This window comes from Dama dama, chromosome X (genome assembly GCF_033118175.1).
Source record: "Dama dama isolate Ldn47 chromosome X, ASM3311817v1, whole genome shotgun sequence".
Taxonomy (NCBI): domain Eukaryota; kingdom Metazoa; phylum Chordata; class Mammalia; order Artiodactyla; family Cervidae; genus Dama; species Dama dama.
In genome coordinates, this window is record NC_083714.1 from 85,312,970 (window position 1) to 85,334,197 (window position 21,228).

The 21,228-nt window shown below is 36.7% G+C and overlaps 1 protein-coding gene across 13 annotated transcripts in view; it reads left to right on the plus strand.

Moving 5' to 3' along the window:
• ATRX (ATRX chromatin remodeler) overlaps window positions 1-21,228 on the plus strand; it is a 277,372-nt gene that overhangs the window by 158,489 nt on the left and 97,655 nt on the right. For all 13 annotated transcript variants that reach the window (XM_061136821.1, XM_061136832.1, XM_061136829.1 and 10 more), the window contains 4 exons: window positions 15,386-15,527; window positions 16,474-16,583; window positions 17,801-17,947; window positions 18,100-18,277. In XM_061136821.1, the coding sequence (XP_060992804.1) occupies window positions 15,386-15,527; window positions 16,474-16,583; window positions 17,801-17,947; window positions 18,100-18,277 (577 nt within the window). The remainder of the gene's footprint in view (window positions 1-15,385; window positions 15,528-16,473; window positions 16,584-17,800; window positions 17,948-18,099; window positions 18,278-21,228) is intronic.

A 21,228-nucleotide genomic window follows, 5' to 3' on the forward strand; every position in this document is an offset into this window, starting at 1 on the left:
TGCTTTTACAGTGTCCCATAGGTTTTGGGTTGTTGTGTTTTCATTTTCATTCATTTCTATACATATTTTGATTTCTTTTTTGATTTCTTCTATGATTTGTTGGTTATTCAGAAGCGTGTTATTTAGCCTCCATATGTTTGAAGTTTTAACAATTTTTTTCCTGTAATTGAGATCTAATCTTACTGCACTGTGGTCAGAAAAGATGACTGGAATGATTTCAATTTTTTTGAACTTTCCAAGACCAGGTTTATGGCCCAGGATATGATCTATTCTGGAGAAGGTTCCGTGCGCACTTGAGAAAAAGGTGAAGTTGATTGTTTTGGGGTGAAATGTCCTATAGATATCAATTAGGTCTAGCTGGTCCATTGTGTCATTTAAGGTTTGTGTTTCCTTGTTAATTTTCTGTTTAGTTGATCTATCCATAGTTGTGAGTGGGGTATTAAAGTCTCCCACTATTATTGTGTTACTATTAATTTCCTCTTTCATACTCTTCAGTGTTTGCCGTACATATTGCGGTGCTCCTATGTTGGGTGCATATATATTTATAATTGTTATATCTTCTTCTTTGATTGATCCTTTGATCATTATGTAGTGTCCTTCTTTGTCTCTTTTCACATCCTTTATTTGAAAGTCTATTTTATCTGATATGAGTATTGCGACTCCTGCTTTCTTTTGGTCTCCGTTTGCGTGAAATATTTTTTTCCAGCCCTTCACTTTTAGTCTGTATGTGTCTCTTGTTTTGAGGTGGGTCTCTTGTAGACAGCTTATATAGGGGTCTTGTTTTTGTATCCCTTCAGCCAATCTTTGTCTTTTGGTTGGGGCATTCAACCCATTTACATTTAGGGTAATTATTGATAGGTGTGGTCCCGTTGCCATTTACTTTGTTGTTTTGGGTTCACGTTTATACAACCTTTCTGCATTTCCTGTCTAGAGAAGATCCTTTAGCATTTGTTGAAGAGCTGGTTTGGTGGTGCTGAATTCTCTCAGCTTTTGCTTGCTTATCTGTAAAGCTTTTGAATTCTCCTTCATATCTGAATGAGATCCTTGCTGGATACAGTAATCTAGGTTGTAGGTTATTCTCTTTCATTACTTTCAGTACGTCCTGCCATTCCCTTCTGGCCTGGAGGGTTTCTATTGATAGATCAGCTGTTATCCTTATGGGAGTCCCCTTGTGTGTTATTTGTTGTTTCTCCCTTGCTGCTTTTAATATTTGTTCTTTGTGTTTGATCTTTGTTAATTTGATTAATATGTGTCTTGGGGTGTTTTGCCTTGGGTTTATCCTGTTTGGGACTCTCTGGGTTTCTTGGACTTGGGTGGCTATTTCCTTCCCCATTTTAGGGAAGTTTTCAGCTATTATCTCCTCGAGTATTTTCTCATGGCCTTTCTTTTGGTCTTCTTCTTCTGGAACTCCTATGATTCGAATGTTGGGGAATTTCACATTGTCCCAGGGGTCCCTGAGGTTGTCCTCATTTCTTTGGATCCTTTTTTCTTTTTTCCTCTCTGCTTCATTTATTTCCACCATTTTATCTTCTACCTCACTTATCCTATCTTCTGCCTCCGTTATTCTACTCTTGGTTCCCTCCAACGTGTTTTTGATCTCATTCATTGCATTATTCATTTTTAATTGACTCTTTTTTATTTCTTCTAGGTCTTTATTAAACATTTCTTGTATCTTTTCAATCTTTGTCTCCAGGCTATTTATCTGTAACTCCATTTTGTTTTCAAGATTTTGGATCATTTTTATTATCATTATTCTAAATTCTTTTTCAGGTAGGTTCCCTATCTTCTCCTCTTTTGTTTGACTTGGTGGGCATTTTTCATGTTCCTTTACCTGTTGGGTATTTCTTTGCCTTTTCATCTTGTTTAGATTGCTGTGTCTGGAGTGGGCTTTCTGTATTCTGGAGGTCTGTGGTTCCTTTTTATTGTGGACGTTTTGTCCAGTGGGTGGGGTTAGACGATTTGCTTGTCAAGGTTTCCTGGTTAGGGAAGCTTGCGTCAGTGTTCTGGTTCGTGGAACTTGATTTCTTCTCTTTGGAGAGCAATGGAGTGCCCAGTAATGAGTTTTGAGATGGGTCTATGTGTTAGGTGTGACCTTGGGCAGCCTGTATGTTGACGTTCCGGGCTATGTTCCTGCGTTGCTGGAGAATTTGCATGGTATGTCTTGCTCTAAAACTTATTGGCTCTTGGGTGGTGCTTGGTTTCAGTGTAGGTATGGAGGCTTTTGGACGGTCTCTTATTACTTAAAGTTCCATGTAGTCAGGAATTTTCTGGTGTTCTCAGGTTTTGGGCTTAAGTCTCCTGCCTCTGGATTTCAGTTTTATTCTTCCTGTAGTCTCAGGACTTCTCCAACTATACAGCACTGATAATAAAACTTCTAGGTTAATGGCGAAAAGATTCTCCCCCGTTAGGGACACCCAGAGAGGTTCACAGAGTTACATGAAGAAGAGGAGAGGGAGGAGGGAGATAGAGATGAACAGGAGGAGAAAAAGGGGGACTCAAGAGGAGAGAGACAAATCTACGCAGCTGTCTGTTCCCAGAGTGTTCTCTGTAGCACAGACACCTACAAAGATTCACAGAATTGGATTGGGAAGAGAAGGGGAAAGGAGGAAATAGAGGTGTTCTGAGGTAGAAAACAGAGAGTCAAGATTGGGAGAGAATAATCTTCGGTTTAAAAATAGGGCTTCTCTTCTTTTTTTTTTTTGTAAGGTTATAGTGTTTTGAAAATGAAAATTAAGGAGTAGTAGAGGAGTACTAGAGGAGTTTAAAAGAAATAAGAGAAAAAGAAAAATAGAAAATAGAAGAGAAAAAGGAAAGAAAAAATAGAAAAAAGAAAAAGAAAAGAAAAAAAAATTTTTTTTCTCCTAATTAAAAAAATTGTAAGAATCTATGAAAATGAAAGTTAAGGAGTAATGGGGGAGTAATAGGGAATTTTAAAGGAAAATAAAAGAGAAAGAATAAAAAAGAAAAAATAAAAAAAAATGAAAATGTATCTAGGAATTTTTCTGGAGCTGTTGCGGTCAGTGTGCGTTCGGCTCAGTTTCAGATAGCTCCTCGTTCCAGCTTACTCGTCTGGATATCTACAGGCCCCTTCCGGTGTAGTCGGTGTTTTCTACAGGGATTTTAATCTGTTGCACCAGTCCCTTCTGATGCGGTTCCCTTTGTTTATTTGGCTTCTGTTTGCTGGTCTCTTCAGAGCCTCATTTCCGCCCTGACACAGGCGGGCGGAGGTGGACTCTTATTCAGGTAGCTAGTTCCGTCACTCTGCCGGGAGGGGCTGGCACTGCGGGGAGGGGTTGGCGCTGCGGGGAGGGGCTGGCGCTGCGGGGAGGGGCTGGCGCTGCGGGGAGGGGCTGGCGCTGCGGGGAGGGGCTGGCGCTGCAGGGAGGGGCTTGCGCTGCGCGGACGGGCTGGCGCTGCGGGGAGGGGCTGACGCTTCTTTCTCCGTCTGCGCTGCTCAGGCTCCCGGCTGTTCTATATGGAGCGCGCCCCACGCTGCGCCATGTTCCAGCCTTCGGGTGTTCCACAAAAGCGCAGAACGAAAAGCTGCGCCTGCTCTCTGTGCCTTCCCCGTCAGAGCGGTCCAGGCAGCCAGGGGCTTGATGGGCGCTCTCTCTCCCCAGGTGTGGCGCGCCCACTCCCTTCCACGGACCCAGTTTCAGTTTCCGCTGGCGCCAGTCAGGTGCGTGCGCCTTCTGCCCTCTGCATCCCCAGCCCCAGTCCCCGCCCGTGCTGGTCGGGTGCCTGCGCCCTGTGTCTCGCCGCGACCTTCCCCTCCCCCCTGCCTCCTGCCTCCGGCGGGGCTGGGCCGGTCCGCAGCCTGCGAGCTCTTCTCTGGACCTTCTCGGTCTCTTTGTTCTGCGAACGGCCGGCAGTGCGTTCAGGCCGGTTAATTTTCTCTCTCTCTTTTGGTCTCCCACAGTTCAAGTTGGCAACTCACAGAAGCTCCCTCCGATTGTCCTCAGGGCACTCAGGCCCGGACCCTACCCCAAGCAATGCCACCTAAGACTCCCTTCCCGGGACGGGTCCATCCTTAGCTCTTTTGTCTCACTTTTTATCTTTTATATTTTGTCCTACCTCCTTTCGAAGACAATGAGCTGCTTTTCTGGGCGCCCGACGACCTCAGCTAGCGATCAGAAGCCGTTTTGCGAAGTTTGCTCTGCGTTCAGTTATTCTTTTGATGAGTTTGTAGGAGAGAAAGTGGTCTCCCCGTCCTACTCCTCCGCCATCTTGGCTCCTCCCTAAAAGTTTGAAATTTTGATGAAATCCAGTTGATCTATTTTTTTCTTTCATTGCGTGTGCTTTTTATGTTTTATTTAAGGCATCATTTCCAAATCCTGTGTCATAACAATTTCTTTCTTTGCCATTTTGTATAATTCTGTGTAATATGCACTGTTGAATTTGTTTGCTGGTACTTTGTGGAATAATTTTGAGCCTATATTCACAGAGAATCTATAGTTTTCTTATAGTTTATCTTTTAAATTTTAAATTAGGGTAATTCTGGTCTCATTGAATGAATTAGAAAATATTCCTTCATCTTTAGTTTTCTATAAGAGTTTGAGAAAAATTGGCATTATTTTTATGTCTTCTTTGAAGAAATGTCTATTTAAGTCTTATGCCCATTTTTTGGCTAGGTTGTTTGTTTTGTGATGTTGAACTTCATGACCTGCTTGTATATTTTGGAGATTAATCCATTGTCAGTTGCTTCATTTGCAATTATTTTCTCCCATTGTGAGGATTGTCTTTTCCTCTTGTTTATGGTTTCTGTTCAAAAGCTTTAAGTTTAATTAGGTTCCATTTGTTCATTTTTGTTTTTATTTCTGTTACTCTAGGAAGTGGGTCATAGAAAGTCTTTCATTTATGTCAGAAAGTATTCTCTGTATTCCTCTAAGAGTTTTATATTTTGTGGTCTTACCTTTAGGTTTTTAATCCATTTTGAGTTTATCTTTGTGTATGATATTAGGAAGTGTTCAAATTTCATTCTTTTGCATGTAGCTATCCAGTTTTCCCAGCACTACTTATTGAAGGGACTGTCTTTTCTCCATTGTATAGTCTTTCCTTCTTTGTCAAAAATAAGGTGCCGATAGGTGTACGGGTTTATATTTGGGCTTTCTATCTTGTTTCAATGGTCTATATTTCTATTTTTGTGGCAGTACCATACTTTGTTGATGACTAGCTCTGTAGTATATATTCTGAGTTAGGAAGGTTGATTCCTTCAGCTGTATTCTTCTTTCTCAAGATTGCTTTGGCTATTCAGGTTCTTTTGTGTATCCACACGAATTCTGAAATTTTTTGTCCTAGTTCTGTGAAAAATGACATTGGTAATTTGATAGGGATTGCATTGAACCTGTAAGTTGCTTTGGGTAATATAGTCATTTTCACACTGTTGATTCTTCCAATCCAGCAACATGGTATATCTCTCCATCTATTTGTGTAGTCTTTGATTTCTTTCAAAAATGTCTTATAGTGTTCTGTATATGCCTCTTTTCTGTCCTTGAAGCTCTATACAATCATCAAGAACAAGACCTGGAGCTGACTGTGACTCAGATCATGAGCTCCTTATAGCAAAATTCAGGCTCAAATTGAAGAAAGTAGGGAAAACCACTAGGCCATTCAAGTATGACTTAGATCAAATCCCTTTTGATTATACAGTGGAGGTGATGTATAGATTTAAGGGATTAGATTTGGTAGACAAGTGCCTGAAAATCCTTTTTGGTTTTAGATTCATAACTTTGTACAGTAGGCAGTGCCAAGAAGGCAAAGCATTTGTCTAAGGAGGCTGTAGAAATTGCTGAGGAAAGAAGAGAAGTGAAAGGCAAGGAAGAAAGGAGAAGATATACCCAACTGAATGCAGAGTTCCAGAGACTAGCAAGGAGAGATAAGATCTTAAATGAACAGTACAAAGAAATAGAGGAAAACAATAGAATGGAAAAGACTAGAAGTCTCTTCAAGAAAATTGGAAATATCAGTGGAACATTTCATGGAAGGATGGGTACGATAAAGGACAGAAATGGTGACCTGACAGAAGCTGAAGAGATTAAGTAGAGGTGGCTGGAGTACACAGATGTATACAAAAATGGTATTAATGCCCTGGATAACCACAATGGTGTGGTCACTCACCTAGTGCCAGACGTCCTAGAGTGTGAAGTCAGATGGGCCTTAGGAAAAATTACTGTGAGCAAAGCTATTGGAGGTGATGGATTTCCAGCTGAGTTATTTCAGATCATAAAAGATGATGCTGTTAAAGTGCTGTACTCAATATGCTGGCAAATTTGGAAAACTCAGCAGTGGCCACAGGACAGGAAAAGGTCAATTTTCTTTCCTGTCCCAAAGAGTGGCAATGCCATAGAATGTTCAAACTACCATACATGCTGTCATTTCACATGCTAGTAAGTTTATGCTCAGAATCCTTCAAGCTAGGCTTCAACAGTATGTGAATCGAGAACTTCCATAGGTACAAACTGGGTTTAGAAGAGGCAGAGGAACCACACAATCAGATTGCCAGCATTTGTTTGATTATGGGGAAAGCAAGGGAATTCCAGAAAAACATCTACTTCTGCTTCATTGACTACACTGAAGCCTTTGACTTATGTGGATCACAACAAAGTCTGGAAATTTCTTAAAGAGATGGGAATACTAGACCACCTTACTTATCTCCTGAGAAACCTGTATGCAGGTAAGAAACCAAGTTAAAACCACATGTGGAACAATGAACAGGTTCAAAATTGGGAAAGGAGTATGAGAAGGATGTATATTGTCATCCTGCTTATTTAACTTCTCTACAGAGTTACCTCATGTGAAATCCTGGGCTGGATGAATCCGAAGCTAGAATCAAGATTGCCAGGAGGAACATCAACAACCTCAGATATGCAGATGATACCACTGTAATGACAGAAAGTGAAGAGGACCTAAAGAGCCTCTAGATGAGGGTGAAACAGGAGCATGAAGAAGCTGGCTTAAAACTCAGCATTGAAAAAACTAAGATTATGGCATGTAGTCCCCTCACTTCATGGCAAATAGAAGGGGAAAAAGTGAAAATAGTGACAGATTTTATTTTGGGGGGCTTCAAAATCACTGCTCCCAGTGACTGTAGCCATGAAATTAAAAGATGCTTGCTCCTTGGAAGGAAAGCTGTGACAAATCTAGACAGAGTATTAAAAATCAGAGACATCACTTTGCCAATAAGATCCATAAATAAAAGCTATTATTTTCCAGTAGTCACTTACAGATGTGAGGGTTGAACCATAAAGAAGGCTGCATGCTGAAGAATTGATGCTTTCACATTGTGGTGTTTGAAAAGATTCTTGAAATTCCTTGTACAGCAGGAAGATCAACCCAGTCAATCCGAAAGGAAATCAACCCTGAATATAAATCTAAAGATCAAGTACTTTGGCCACCCGGTGCAAAGAACTGATTTATTGGATAAGACCCTGATGCTCAGGAAGAGTGAAAGCAAAAGGAGCAGGGGGCAGCAGAGTATGAGATGTTTAGATATTGTCACCAACTCAATGGACATTAATTTGGGCTAACTCCGGGAGATAGTAAAGGCAGAGCAGCCTGGCATGCTGCAGTCCATGGCGTCTCAACAATTAGGACCCAGCTTACCCACAGAAAAATAACAACAACAACAATACTGCCCTTTTTTTCCTTAAGTACATTCATTCCTAGGTATTTTATCTTTTTGTTTCAGTGGTGAATGGGATTGTTTCCTTAATTTCTTTCTGAGTTTTCATTGTTAGTGTATAGAAATGGAAGAGATTTCTATGTATTGATTTTGTATCCTGCAACTTAATAAATTCACTGGTTAGCTTTAGTAATTTTCTGATAGCATCTTTAGGGTTTTCTGTTTATAGTATAATATCATCTCGAAACAGTGAGGATTTTACTTCTTTTCTAATCCCTGAATTCCACAAGCTTTAGTATTCTATTTTTATTTTAATTTGAAGGTGTTTTCTAATGTCTCTTGTGATTTCTTATTTGACCTTTTTGTTATTTAAGAGTGTCGTGTTTAAATGATGCATATTTGCATTTTTCCCATTGTCCTTCTGTTACTGATTTCTAGTTTCTTTCCATTGTGATTGGAGATTTTAAGTTTTTAATTTATTTTTAATAAGTTAGTAAACTTTTTTATTTTTAATTTTATTTTATTGAAGTATTGTTAATTTTATGTTTTTAATGTTTTAAAATTTATTAAGGCTTGTTTTGTGCCCTATCATGTGGTCTGTCCTTAAGAAGTGTTGCGTGAAGTTGAGAAAATTTGTACTCTGCTGTTGTTGAATGGAGTGTTCTCTTTGATAGGACTTACTGGTTGACATTGTTGTTAAAGGTCTGTGTTTTCCTGTTGATCTTCAGTTGGCTTATTCTATGTATTACTGAAAGTAGGGTATTATGTCTCCAAACTGTTTTTGTAGAACAGTCTATTATTTCTCCTTTCAATTCTGTTAGTGTTTGCTTCATAGAATTTGGGACTCTGATTTTTGTATATTTATCTTTATGATTGTTATATCTTCTTGGTAATCTATAGATATTTTCTTTGTAGTTAACATGAGATTAGATGTAAACTCCTAAAGTCATAATGTTATAGTTTGAATTTAATGAACTTAACTTTAATCATGCAGAAAATATTGTAGTCTTATACAGCCCCATTTCCCCTTGTATATAATTCGTGTTACACATTTTGTTTTTATATATTTTATGCCCCAATAACATATAATTACTTTTTATGGTTTGTCTTTTAAATTCTGTAGAAAGTAAACTTGGAGTTACAAACCAAAACGTCAATAATACTGGGTTTTGTGTTTGGCCATGTGTGTTTTCCATACATATGGATAGTTCTTTATCCATCTTTCAGTATTCTTTCATTTCAACCCTAAGGCTTCACTTTAGCATTTCTTGTTGCGTAGGTCTAGTTTTAATGAACTGTCTTGTTTTAACAATGTATTAGTTTCTCCCTCTATTTTTAATATAAAATTCTCAGGTGACAGTTATTTTTTTTCAGTAGTTGAAAATATATCATTGCACTGCCTTTTGACCTTCAAGTTTCTGATGAGAAATAAACTGGTAATGTTATTGATGATCCCTGTTGTGACAGATCACTTCTCTCTTGATACTTTCAAGATTCTTTCTGTCTTTGTACTGTGAAGGTGTAGCTATAATGTGGTTAATCTGAGTCTCTCAGTTTATCTCAGTTCAAGTTTGTTGTGCTTCTTGGATTTGTAGATCCTGGTCTTTACTCGAATTTGGGAGTTTTGGCCATTATTTCCTCAAATAACCTTTTGCCTGTATTTTTCTTCTCCTTTGACCCTCATAATGTGTATATTGGTCTGCTTGATGATATCCCACAAGTCCCTTGGTCTCTCACTTTTTTTAATTCTGTTTTCTTTCTGCTACTTAGACATGATAATTTCAGTTGACACCTTCATGTTTAATGATTCTTCTTCCTGCTCGTATCTGAACAGTTTTTAAAGTTATTTCACTTTTTTTGTTTTTCAGTTCCAGATTTTCTGTTTGGTTCTTGTTTGTAATTTCTACTTCTTTGTTGGTATTCCCATTTTGTATCTTTTCTTGATTTCTTTTAGATTGTGCCCAGTTTTGCTTTGTGTAATGAGTCCATTGTTGAGGACCTCTTAGGGATGTTTTCTGTTATTTTAATTTCTTCTTTTGAATTGGCCATATTTTCCTGTTTCATTGTTTGGTTTGTGAGTTGTTTTTTTTTAATTGCACATTGAGGGTTTAGTTATTATAATGTGATAATTCTGAAAGTTAAGTTCTCTCCCTTCCCAAGGATTTTTTTTGTATTTTTTTCTTTAGTTGTTACTGTCTGATTGTTATGAGACTCTCCTCATTTATTCTTACAAAGTTTGTTTATGGTTTTACATCATTACTGAATGCTCTTTTCCTTTCACCAGTGTTCTGTTAATGTTTTGAGAGAGATTTCCTTGAATGCTGATTTCTTTCCAGTATTTTTAGGTTAGCTCTGTACTGGGATACTTCTCTAGTACTTAACTAGGCTTACAATTAAGCTAAGGATCCCTCTGAGGTTAAAACTTGAGGTTTGCTCAGTTTTTTTTTTTCCTGGGGAAACATGGCTTTTTAAATTCTTCTGTATGTTTTGCTAGTTTCAAATGCCCTAAATTCCAAGAGTCTTATCCTAGCTTCTTTTCTGGGCCTTAGATGGTCAGTTGTATTTCTCCATGTATAATGTCTTGGCCCTGGCATCTGTGGGTTTACAGTTGCCTTGTAACTATTTTTTTCTCTTTAAGCATTTCCTTCTGTTTCTCCCATTAGAATTTAAGTTAGGTGAAATAGTATTAAGAATTTTATGTCATTCCTTCAGTTATCCTCTGGCAGGTTAGAATAGCTGTACACAATATTTAGCAAATAATTTATACTGTACTCCTTCTGGTTTGAGGGAAGAAACTGTCCACAAGGCTCTTGCTGCTTCAAGAATAAGACTGTCACTTCACTAAGAGGTAGTGGGCTAAGAGCAAATAAAAATACTATAAAACTTTGCTACCGTTTTTAAAATGGCCTTTTCTTGATTGGTCATTTACTTGGTTGCTATAAACCTTTGACTGTTTTCCAGAACACTGACAGTTGGTTCAGTTTCTGTTTTTTAAAGTTTTTTCCTTTTTCATTTTTTTATATTTCTGTGCGAAAACAGGAGCTTAGAGCTTGTTTCTTGTCATTTTGTTGACATCTTTTCCCTTAGTTTTTGAATGTTATAATCCATGGGTATAGAATTCTAAGTTATTAGCTTTTTCTTTCATCTGTGTAAAGATGTTGCTCCTTCATGACATGTTGTTTGTTGTCTATTTTTGCCCCTCACCCACCCATGTGTACGTAATATGTCTTTTTTTCTTTTTTTTAAATGATTAGATGTTTTAATGGTTTGTGAAAAATTACCTATTTATCACCGACTTTCAAGAATTGATGGTTGTGATTTTCTTAGTTTTTATCCTGCCTGGTGCTTCTTTAACTTGTTGGTTCTGTGGACTTAGTTTCTATCAAAATTTTTGAAAGTTTTGACCATTATTTCTTCAGACAAGGTTTTCTGTTCTTTTCCTATATGAGACTCTAATTACATATGTATTAGATTGCTGAGCATTTTCCCACTGGTTTCTTCAATTCCTCTCCCCCACCCCCCCCCACCCCCCCGCCCCCATTTCATTTTAGATAGTTTCTCTTGCTTTGTTTTCAAGCAAGATATTTTCGTCTTTTCCATTATGATGCTAATCTCATTCAGTGAGTTTTTCATATTAAATATTTATTTTTTATATTTTTATTATATAGAAATTACATTTGGTTCTTTTTTATAGCTTGTATTTCTTTTCCCACTGTGTTCACATTTTCCATTCAGTATTGGAACACATTTTACATCTGCTTTATTATGCTTGTCTGCCAATTTGAACATCTCTGTCACTTCTTACCATTTTTGTTAAGTGATTTTTCTCTTGGTTATTGTTCATATTTTTCTTTCTTGATGTATCTAATAATTTTTATTAAAAACTAGACATTGTAAATTGGGTATTGTTGAGTGTATGTTGTATTCTATTGGAGAGTGCTGGCATTGTTCTGAATAGATATTTAAGGTACTTTTAGTTCAGTTTAATTATTCTTTTAAATTTTTGTTGTGCTGGGTCTTTACTGCTCTGTGTGGGCTTTCTCTAGTTGTAGCGAGCAGGGACTACTCTAGTTGTGGTGTGTGGGCTTCTTATTGCCGTGGCTTCTCCTATTGTAGAGCACAAGTTCTAGGCTCACAGCCTTCGGTAGTTGCAGCATGTGGGCTCAGTAGTTGCAGCACAAGGGCTCTAGAGCATGGGCTCAATAGTTGTGGTGCACAGGTTTAGTTGCTCTATGCATAACATGTAGGATCCTTCCAGACCAGGGATGAAATCCATGTCCCCTGCATTGGCAGGTGCATTCTTAACCCCTATAGCACTAGGGAAGTCCCCAGTTTAATTATTTTGATATTTCAAAAAAAAACTCTTAAGGTGTGTCCCTATAGTTTATGGATAGTTTTGCCCCACTGCTAATGTGTGGCCTTTGTCTGGTCTCTACTGAATGCCCTGAGTTAGTATGAAGATCATACTCTACCTTGTTTAAAATTGAATGCCTTCCAGACCTATATGATCACTGGGGACTATTTATCTCATAACTTCTTGGTCACACTTTGTCTGGCTTTGTGGAATTTCATTCTTCATGTGCACTGTAATACTCAACTAAGACTGAAGTGACTCCCATTTTGATTTCTGGAGGTCTTTTTGTATAGCTCTTTTCTCTCTGTAGTTCTCTGTGGTTTCTCTATATTTTTTCCAGCTCTCTGAGCTTGACATCTGTTTTCCCAACTCAGCACAACTCCAGAGTTCTGCTTGGGTTATCTTAAATTCTGAAATGTACCTTCTGGCAGCAATCAAGAGGGATTAGGGCCCTCCTTGTTGATTTTTCTTCTCTCAGGTATCAGTGTCTTGTTGGTTCCTATAATCCAAAGTCCAGAAATGTTTGTTTCATATTTTTTGTCTACTTTTCTAATTGATTACACCAGGAGGACAGATTTGGTCCCTAATACTCTATCATGCATCATGGTGCTTAATCTCCATCAGCAGAAATGGGGCTCAGCCTTTTCAGTGTGCTGCTTAAATGAGTTTGTATTCATGTTTTCTTTTCCTTCTTCAAATCAGACATGGGATGCATGTCCTTATTTATTCTTTACTAAAGGAGAAGGAAATGGCAGCCCACTCCAGTACTCTTGCCTGGAAAATCCCATGGACGGAGGAGCCTGGTGGGCTACAGTCCATGGGGTCGCAAAGAGTCGGACATGACTAAGCGACTCCACCACCATAGTTTAATTTATTTCTTCTAAATTCTCTCATTTCATTCCTGTTTGTCTATTATTAGTTAAATAAACTTTCCTTAAGTTGTACCTTTCGTGCATAAACACATGTACTTAGTCACAAATAAGTAGACCATTTCTATGTAAATTATCTTCTTCTCCATTCAGGTTGAAGATTCACTCATCTCTAATCCCAAAGATAGTGCTTAATAGCTAAAATGTCATTCATATAACTTATGAACATATGGTTCAGAAATCTTAGTTAAAGCCTTATATATTAGTTTTCTACTGTGCAGTAAAAAAAAACTATCACAGGCTTAGCTAAAAACAAAGCAAAGTTATTATCTAACAGTTTGATAAATCAGGAATTTGAGAGTGGCTTAGCTGAGCCTGACTCTGCTGGGTCTTCTGCTGAGTTTCTCACTAAGTTGAAATTGAAGATGTTTGCCAGAGCTGCAGTTTTCATCTAAGACTTTGTGCTTTTTTCTAGCTCACATGTTGGCAGAATTCAGTTCCTTGTGATTCTGGCAATGAGGTTCTTAGGTACTGTAGACTTTTCTCTATAGTGTGGCAGTTTGCTTGTCTTGGAGACCAGTAAGAGAACATCTCTTACACTTCAGTCTTTTAAAGGGCTTACCTTGATTAAGCCCACCTCATCTAAGGGAATCTCCCTTTTGATTATGTCAAACCAACTGATTAGTTGCCCAGTTATGGGAATGATATCTCATTATAGTTACAGATTTCAGTCACCCCCAAGGGAACGGAATTATATAGAATGTTTACAGCAGAGGATTGGAATCTTGGAGGCCATTTTAGGGTTCTTCCTGCCACACCTTGCAAACAGGACAAGACATTCAGATAATTTTCCAGTTTGGCATATGTCTTTGACATAGCAATATGAAGCTGGGATACATCCAAGCTAGAACACAATAAAAATTTGTTGAATACTTTGTATTCTTTGCCTCATTTAATCGCCACAGCAACCTCATGAGAGTTATTTATAAGCTTTCCTAGTTTCCACATGGACAAACTGAAGCTAAGAGTGTTTAAGTAAGTTGTTGAAATGGAGCTGGGATCTAAATGACCAGTGCTATTTATACTCTACCACATCTTGATTTGTATATAATTTTAGTTTTATCAAGGTAATATATTACAAATTTGTGACTTGTTTAAATAATTTTTACATGTAATAATGATACTGTAGTTATGATTTTAAAAAGAGAGATTGTCCTTTTAAAGAGATATTCTAAAACATTTACAGATGAAATAACATACTTGCTTGCGTTTGCTTCAGAATCATTTATGGGCTCCAAGGAGTTGGAGAATGGGTGAGAGGCTGCCAGTGAAACAACTGGCCAGAGGTTGATAATTTTTGCAGCTGAATAATGGGTAATAGGGCTCATTAGGCTATTCTATATACTTCTATTCATGTTTGAAAATGTCTATAGTGAGTATCAAGTAATCATTCATTCCTAGTTATAGTTCTAAATAAGGAAAAAAAGTACTGGTTAAAATTTTATTCTTAAACATCATAATGTCTGTAGTTTAAAGTCATGGCTCTTTATTGATTTTCCTGGAACCATAAACCTGTTCATACAAGCATTTTCTTTATTAAAGTATTAACGTATAGTGGTTAAGTTCATGGACTCTGGAGCCTGGCCCTCTTGGTATAAGTCCTAGTGTTGTGTTACTTAAGCGTTGCATGACCTTGTATAAGTTATTTAACTTCTCAGTCTCAGGTTTTTTTTTTAATTTGTAAAGTGGCAATACTTGTACCTAGCTTATACAGTTCTTGAGTATACTATGTAATGGATAGACATAGGGATGAGATAGCAAAAAACGTATTCAGACACAAGTATTTGTATTTATGTATATGTATTTAAGTTTTCTTTCAAATAGTAAACTTGAGGTGATTGTTTCCCTTTTGCAATTAAAGGGTGTTATATATTCTTGTTATGCTTTTGAGCCTGAGGTTCTCATACCAGTGTTTCTGAAATTTTTTCCCTTTCACAACACATATTTACAGTGGTTTTCAGCAGGAGCCTTTTGGAATCTTGGGTGGGACAGTTCTTGTTTGGGACTGTCTTCCTTCACATTGTAAAACATTTATATTTACCTTCGCTACTGCCTGAATTAAGTACTAGTCATGACCAGTCATTGTGGTAACCATAAGTTTCCTTGCACATTTTCACATGTCTTCTAGAAGAATAGAACCAGTCTATTTAGATTTTAATGGTGATGCCATGGATTAATTTAGAGTGCTCCTTTTCTCACATCTCTACCTATCACATGTTAAGGTGTTCAAGGTGAAAACCGATGAGCTATTAATAAATTACCAACGTTACCACAGTGATTCAGAGACTTGTAGAGGTTTTTTATTTTAGAAAACGTGTAAACTAGTGATCCATTCTGGTCTTGCTGAACAAAAAATACTGGATTTTAGTATGGAAGTAGACATGTCTGTATTTTGGAAAACTTCCCTTAGTAAGATTCATATTCCACTATTGCTTAAAAGGTTTCTTTGAGCTTAACTATCTATAATTCCCTTTCTTGTAGGTGATAGAAATTGAAGATGCTTCACCGACTAAGTGTCCAATAACAACGAAGTTGGTTTTAGATGAAGATGAAGAAACCAAAGAACCTTTAGTGCAGGTTCATAGAAATATGGTTATCAAATTGAAACCACATCAAGTAGATGGTAAGAAACTATTAGATGGTTAAATTTTACCAATATTTGATGGCCCTAGTGTGCCTCACATTCTGCTAAGGCCTGGAGTTACTTTTACTGGTGAGCATAACAGATATGATCCCTGCCCTTATAAGCAAATGAGAAAGAACAAAATTGAACATTGCACAAAAAATGAGTTTTGTGAAACAGGAAGTGTGTGCCACTCACAAATGAGTATATATAGTAAGTGGATTTCACCTAATCTGCAATGGTTAGCTAAGGGCAGTGGTGTGGTAGGGAATGGTGTGGTAGGGAAAGGTACAGTTAGCTAAAAGCCTTCTTTAGGAAATGCTTTTTCAAGTATTTTTTGTTAATAATATTCCTTTATTGGTTTTGGAAAGATATCCAATTATCCCTATCCTCTGCTTTGTCCAAGTGGAATCACTAAGTCAATTTTGAGTGTGTATGTGAATGAATACATAAAGGAAATTCTCTAGTTCCTACTCCTTAGGTAGCAAGCCCATTTCTTGTTCAGTTTTTAGTGTTGAATAAAGGGAGAAATGATAAAATAGCTCCTGAGGTCCACCCCCCTCCCCCCAGCCCCAGATTGACTCAATAAACCTGAAAGTATATTTGATAGGGATCTATTGTCTCTTTGGATAAATTTTCTATTAGATTATTTATCTGTCTCTTTGGACCATCCCAGGGAATGGATCAAAGGTCTGCTGTGATACCTGAGAGGACTGAAAGTCACCCTGTTGTGTGCCTGTGTTCACATTTTTTCTAATAAACCTTAGGGGTTGGTGGGAGGGGTTGTGTGTAAAACAAATCTCATTTACGTTAAGAGATTTTTATCTCTCTCTTTTTAAAAAATTCTGTTTCTTAGAAGTTTTAGTTATGTTTTTGATGTATTTACGAAGGAAGATTTTTTAACTTGCACCTTTAAATTTGAACTTAACAAAGTTATCATTTTTAGGTGTTCAGTTTATGTGGGATTGCTGCTGTGAATCTGTTAAAAAAACAAAGAAATCTCCAGGTTCAGGATGCATTCTTGCCCACTGCATGGGCCTTGGTAAAACTTTACAGGTAAGAACATGAAGGTATTCTGTTCTTGTGCATTCCTGAATTAAAAAATATATATTATGTTCTGTTAGGTTCCAGACACGGTTGTAGGGGCTAGAGATAAAGCAGTGAATAACAAAATTTCTCCCCCAAGAAGCTTATATTCTGGTGGGAGAGAGAGATTTTAATCAAATAAAACAAGAAATATGTACTTTCAGATAATGTTAAGGAAGCATAGAGAGGGAAAGCATCTTATAGGAAGTGATGTTTGAACAGAGATCCTAATGAAGTGAAGCAGTGGGATTATAGGCATAGCCAGTAAAACTGCAAAGATTCTGACGTGGAAATGAACCTTGTTTACAACTTTTTTGTCGTGCTGTGTGTTTTCCAAGATCTTAGTTCCTCTATAAGGGATTGAACCAGTGTCCTCAGTGTGAAAGCACAGAGTCCTAACCAGGGGATTCCTGACTTTAATAGTCTGTGATCCTGTAGTAATGAGAACATAATGTATTTTCACTATTAAAATACTACATTTCTGAATGCAGGAAGTTGCAGGAAGACTGCGGGAGTTGTAGCAGAGGTGTGCAATTAGTGAAAAGGTGTGTGTGTGTGTGTGTGTGTACCTATATATATATACACACAAGGAAATGGCAACCCACTCCAGTACGCTTGCCTGGAGAATTCCATGGATGGAGGAGGCTGGTAGGCTACAGTCCACGGAGTTGCAAAGAATCAGACATAACTGAGCGACTTCACTTTCACTTTCATATATATATATAAAATTCCAAGTCATAAGACAGTAGATTCAGTGAGTCAGAACACTTTGCAGTGGAAAAATACTCTATGATATAATTCTCTTCTAAATGGGAAGTGGTATTTTCTAAAGATCGTAGGAATGTTCTCTGGGGACTAGGGACTTAGTAGCTATTTTGCTGTGGTTATTATTTATTATATTCATATTATTATTATTACTGATCATAAAATCACAGAGCTTTAGAGTTGGAAGGACCTTATGTATCATCTAGTTGAATTTCCGCCTTTTACATGTTATATCTCTTTCTCTGTATTTTTCCTGATTTGGAAATTGTGCTGGTTGCTTTATTGTTTAATTTGGAAATTGCCTGGTTGCTTTATTGTTTAAACAGCAAAAAAAAAAATCCCAACTATTGTAAGTTTGCTCAATATATTTACTTTTTGAAGATATTTAAATGAAGGTGGCAACTTAATTTGTTTTCTTGTAGGTGGTAAGTTTTCTTCATACGGTTCTTTTGTGTGACAAATTGGATTTCAGCACAGCTTTAGTGGTTTGTCCTCTTAATACTGCTTTGAATTGGATGAATGAATTTGAGAAGTGGCAGGAGGGATTAAAAGATGATGAGAAGCTTGAGGTATATTTAAAATATTTTCTATTATCAAAATAACTGCATAAAATTCATATAGTAAAAAATAAGATTTTTAATTGTCAGTGATGCATGTTTAAATGGGGATATTTAGTATTTATGTATTCCTACCTTTAAAAATCTTTATTTTCCCACAAAAGGTCTCTGAATTAGCAACTGTGAAACGTCCTCAAGAAAGAAGCTACATGCTACAGAGGTGGCAAGAAGATGGTGGTGTTATGATCATAGGCTATGAGATGTACAGAAATCTTGCTCAAGGAAGGAATGTGAAGAGTAGGAAACTTAAAGAAATATTTAACAAAGCATTGGTTGATCCAGGTAAGATATTGACAGACACTGAGATAACAAAGCAAGTTGAATGAAAATTGTGCTTATGTTTTATTTAACAAATACTAATTGACCAACTATTAAGTAGCTGGTTATTGTTTATCATTCAGGTTTTTGCTTTCTGTTTGTTTCTTAGTATAATTTCATTAAGATGGATTCACCCTTAATATTGCCAGATGTTCAGAATTCACTTGCTGAGTCTGAAAGTGTTTGAGGTTTTCAATAAATAAGCAGTTAAAAATGTACCAGGTGTGTCACAATTGCAGATTCCTCTGACTGAATATTAGACAATCCCAAGAGCTCTCTCCATTCTCTGAAAACAGTTCTTTACATTTCTTTTCCAACTTTATGTCATTAGAAGAATTGCTGCATTTTTTTCCTTTTTTTAAATGGTCATCACTGTGGAAGGTTAATATTTGCAATGCTATTGACAGTATCCTCATGATGCAAGATCCAAATATTTAATTCTTATTTGTGACTTGGAAAAGCAGCAAATTGTACTGTCCCAGAGCCAATCAACATTTAGTTATTTGTATTCTGTATTTTTTTCTTTTTAAACTTTATCTTGTTATATCTAATTACTTTAAGACACTGTTGAGGCTTTAGATGTTTGTTGAGAAAGTCTAATTTTTCACTGCCAAAATAATAGTATTATTTTGAATAGACTTATTTGAGTAGAATAATTTGAATTTGAATAATAGAATTATTTGAATAGAATCTATGGCTTTACCCCTTTTTAACTTTATTTTTAATTTATTTTTTCAGCTTATTGAGGTTTAATTGAGAAGTAAAATTGTAACAGTTAAAATGTACAATGTAATGATTTGATACATGTATACATTGTGAAAGGGTAACCCCCTTTGTGTTACACATCTCATGTAGTTTTCTTTTTCTTTTTGGTCATGACATTTATGCTCTACTCATTTTCAGATTTCAGTTATATAGTGCATTGTTATCAGCTATAGTCACCTTGTTATCACCATGTTGTTTATACATTAGATCCTCAGACCTTATTCATTTTATAACTGAAAGTCTGTACTCTTTTGCCTTTTTTTTAAAGTAATGATGTAATCAACATGTACCAAACTAACTGCTATTGTAAATGTTAAGTTTGTCCTTTTCTCATGATTAAAATAGTTGTTTAAAAGTCTGTGGTTGTTTTGTTGTCAGAGAGCTATACGCTAGTGAATAGTATTGCAGCATATTTTTCAGAAGATTTCCTTGAAACAGTTTAAAACAAGTTTCAGATGTTTAATGTGATCAAGAGGAAATAAAAAGAAATGAAAGCTTATAACATAATGAGTAATGTTTGTTTTTCTATATAAGCTATTTAGTGATATTAGAAAAACATTATTTTGGAATTTTTGTTTGTTTGTTTACAGAAAAGTTGAAATGATAGTAAAGAAAGCTGCCACTTATCCTGGACCCAAATCCCCCACTGTTCATCTTACATTGCCATGGTAGATTTGTCAAAACTAAGAAATTGATATATTAGTAACTAGACTCCAAGCCATATTTGAATTTTACCAGTTTACTATTACTGTCCACTTTCTGTTCCAGGATCCTATCCAGGGTACCACATAGCGTTTAATTGTCATGTCTCCACATTCTTCTCTGGTCTATGACAGTTTATTAGTCTTTCTTTTATTTTCTGTTACCTTGTCAGTCTTGAGGAATGTTATTAAAGTATCCTGTAGGATGTTCACTAGTGTCTGTTGTTTTTCTTGTGATTAGACTGATGTTGTAGTGACAGTACACATGGAATATTGCCAAGCAGGTATACTCATCTGAGCCTTGGTGTCTGAAGTTTGGGCTTGGTCACATAGACATGGTTGACCACTCATGTGGGTCATCTTAGTTTCTAGTCCCTCCAGAAGTTGAGAAGATGCTACATGCCCAGAGCTGATCTCCCTTCAGCCCCATCACATTGTTAGCATAGACTATCTCTAATGTTTCCCAAGCCATCCAGGTAAACAAATTTTTATCAAGTTAGACATTTCTGGAATTTAGAGGTTACCGCCCTAGAGCTGGAGGCAAAGGCTAAACTTTTTTTTGTGCCACGTTAATCCTTTACTTCACTAAAAATATGTGTATATAGATAAAAATTAACCATGTTTGAGGTGGTTATTTAAATAAAATGGGATCATAATATAGATTTTGAAACTCTCTTCCTTTTGTTTAGTAACATAACACATTTGACATATCTTTGAAGGATAGTACAAAGAAATGTACATCATTAATTTTAAGTTCTGCAACATTCCATCATAGCATAGTTTTATTAACCCCTTTGACCAAGCTTTTAAGTTGTTTCAATTTTCCATCATAACAAACAATGCTTCAGAGAATATTTCATGTATCTTGTGATACTTGTGGAAATATATCTTTAGGATAAATTCCCAGAAGCTAAAATTTGGGTCAAGGGTGCAACATATTTTACATTTTAGTAGATATTATGAAATTGTCTTCCACAATGTTTGATTAACAGCTTGTGAAAAGTGAAAGTGTTAGTCGCTGTGTTGTGTCCAACTCTTTGCAACCTCATGGACTATAGCCCACCAGGCTCCTCTGTCCATGGAATTCTCCAGGCAAGAATAGTGGAGTGGGCAGCCATTCCCTTCTCCAGGGGATTTTCCTGACCCAGGGATTGAACCCAGGTCTCCTGCATTGCAGGCAGATTCTTTACCATCTGAGCCACCAGGGAAGCCCTGTTGATACTAGCTTAGACTTCCCACAAAGAATGTATGAGTACCTACTTCACCACACCCTCATGAACACTTAATATTAGGTAGTAGTAATCATTTTAATCACTTGTATAAAAGATAATTTTTCTATTTAGAAAACTTTTTAGTATTCAAAATAAATAATAAGTAGTTTTTACATATAAAGCAAGATACATATTTTCATTTTTAGAAAGTTGATTAGTAATTTAAAAATAAATCTTA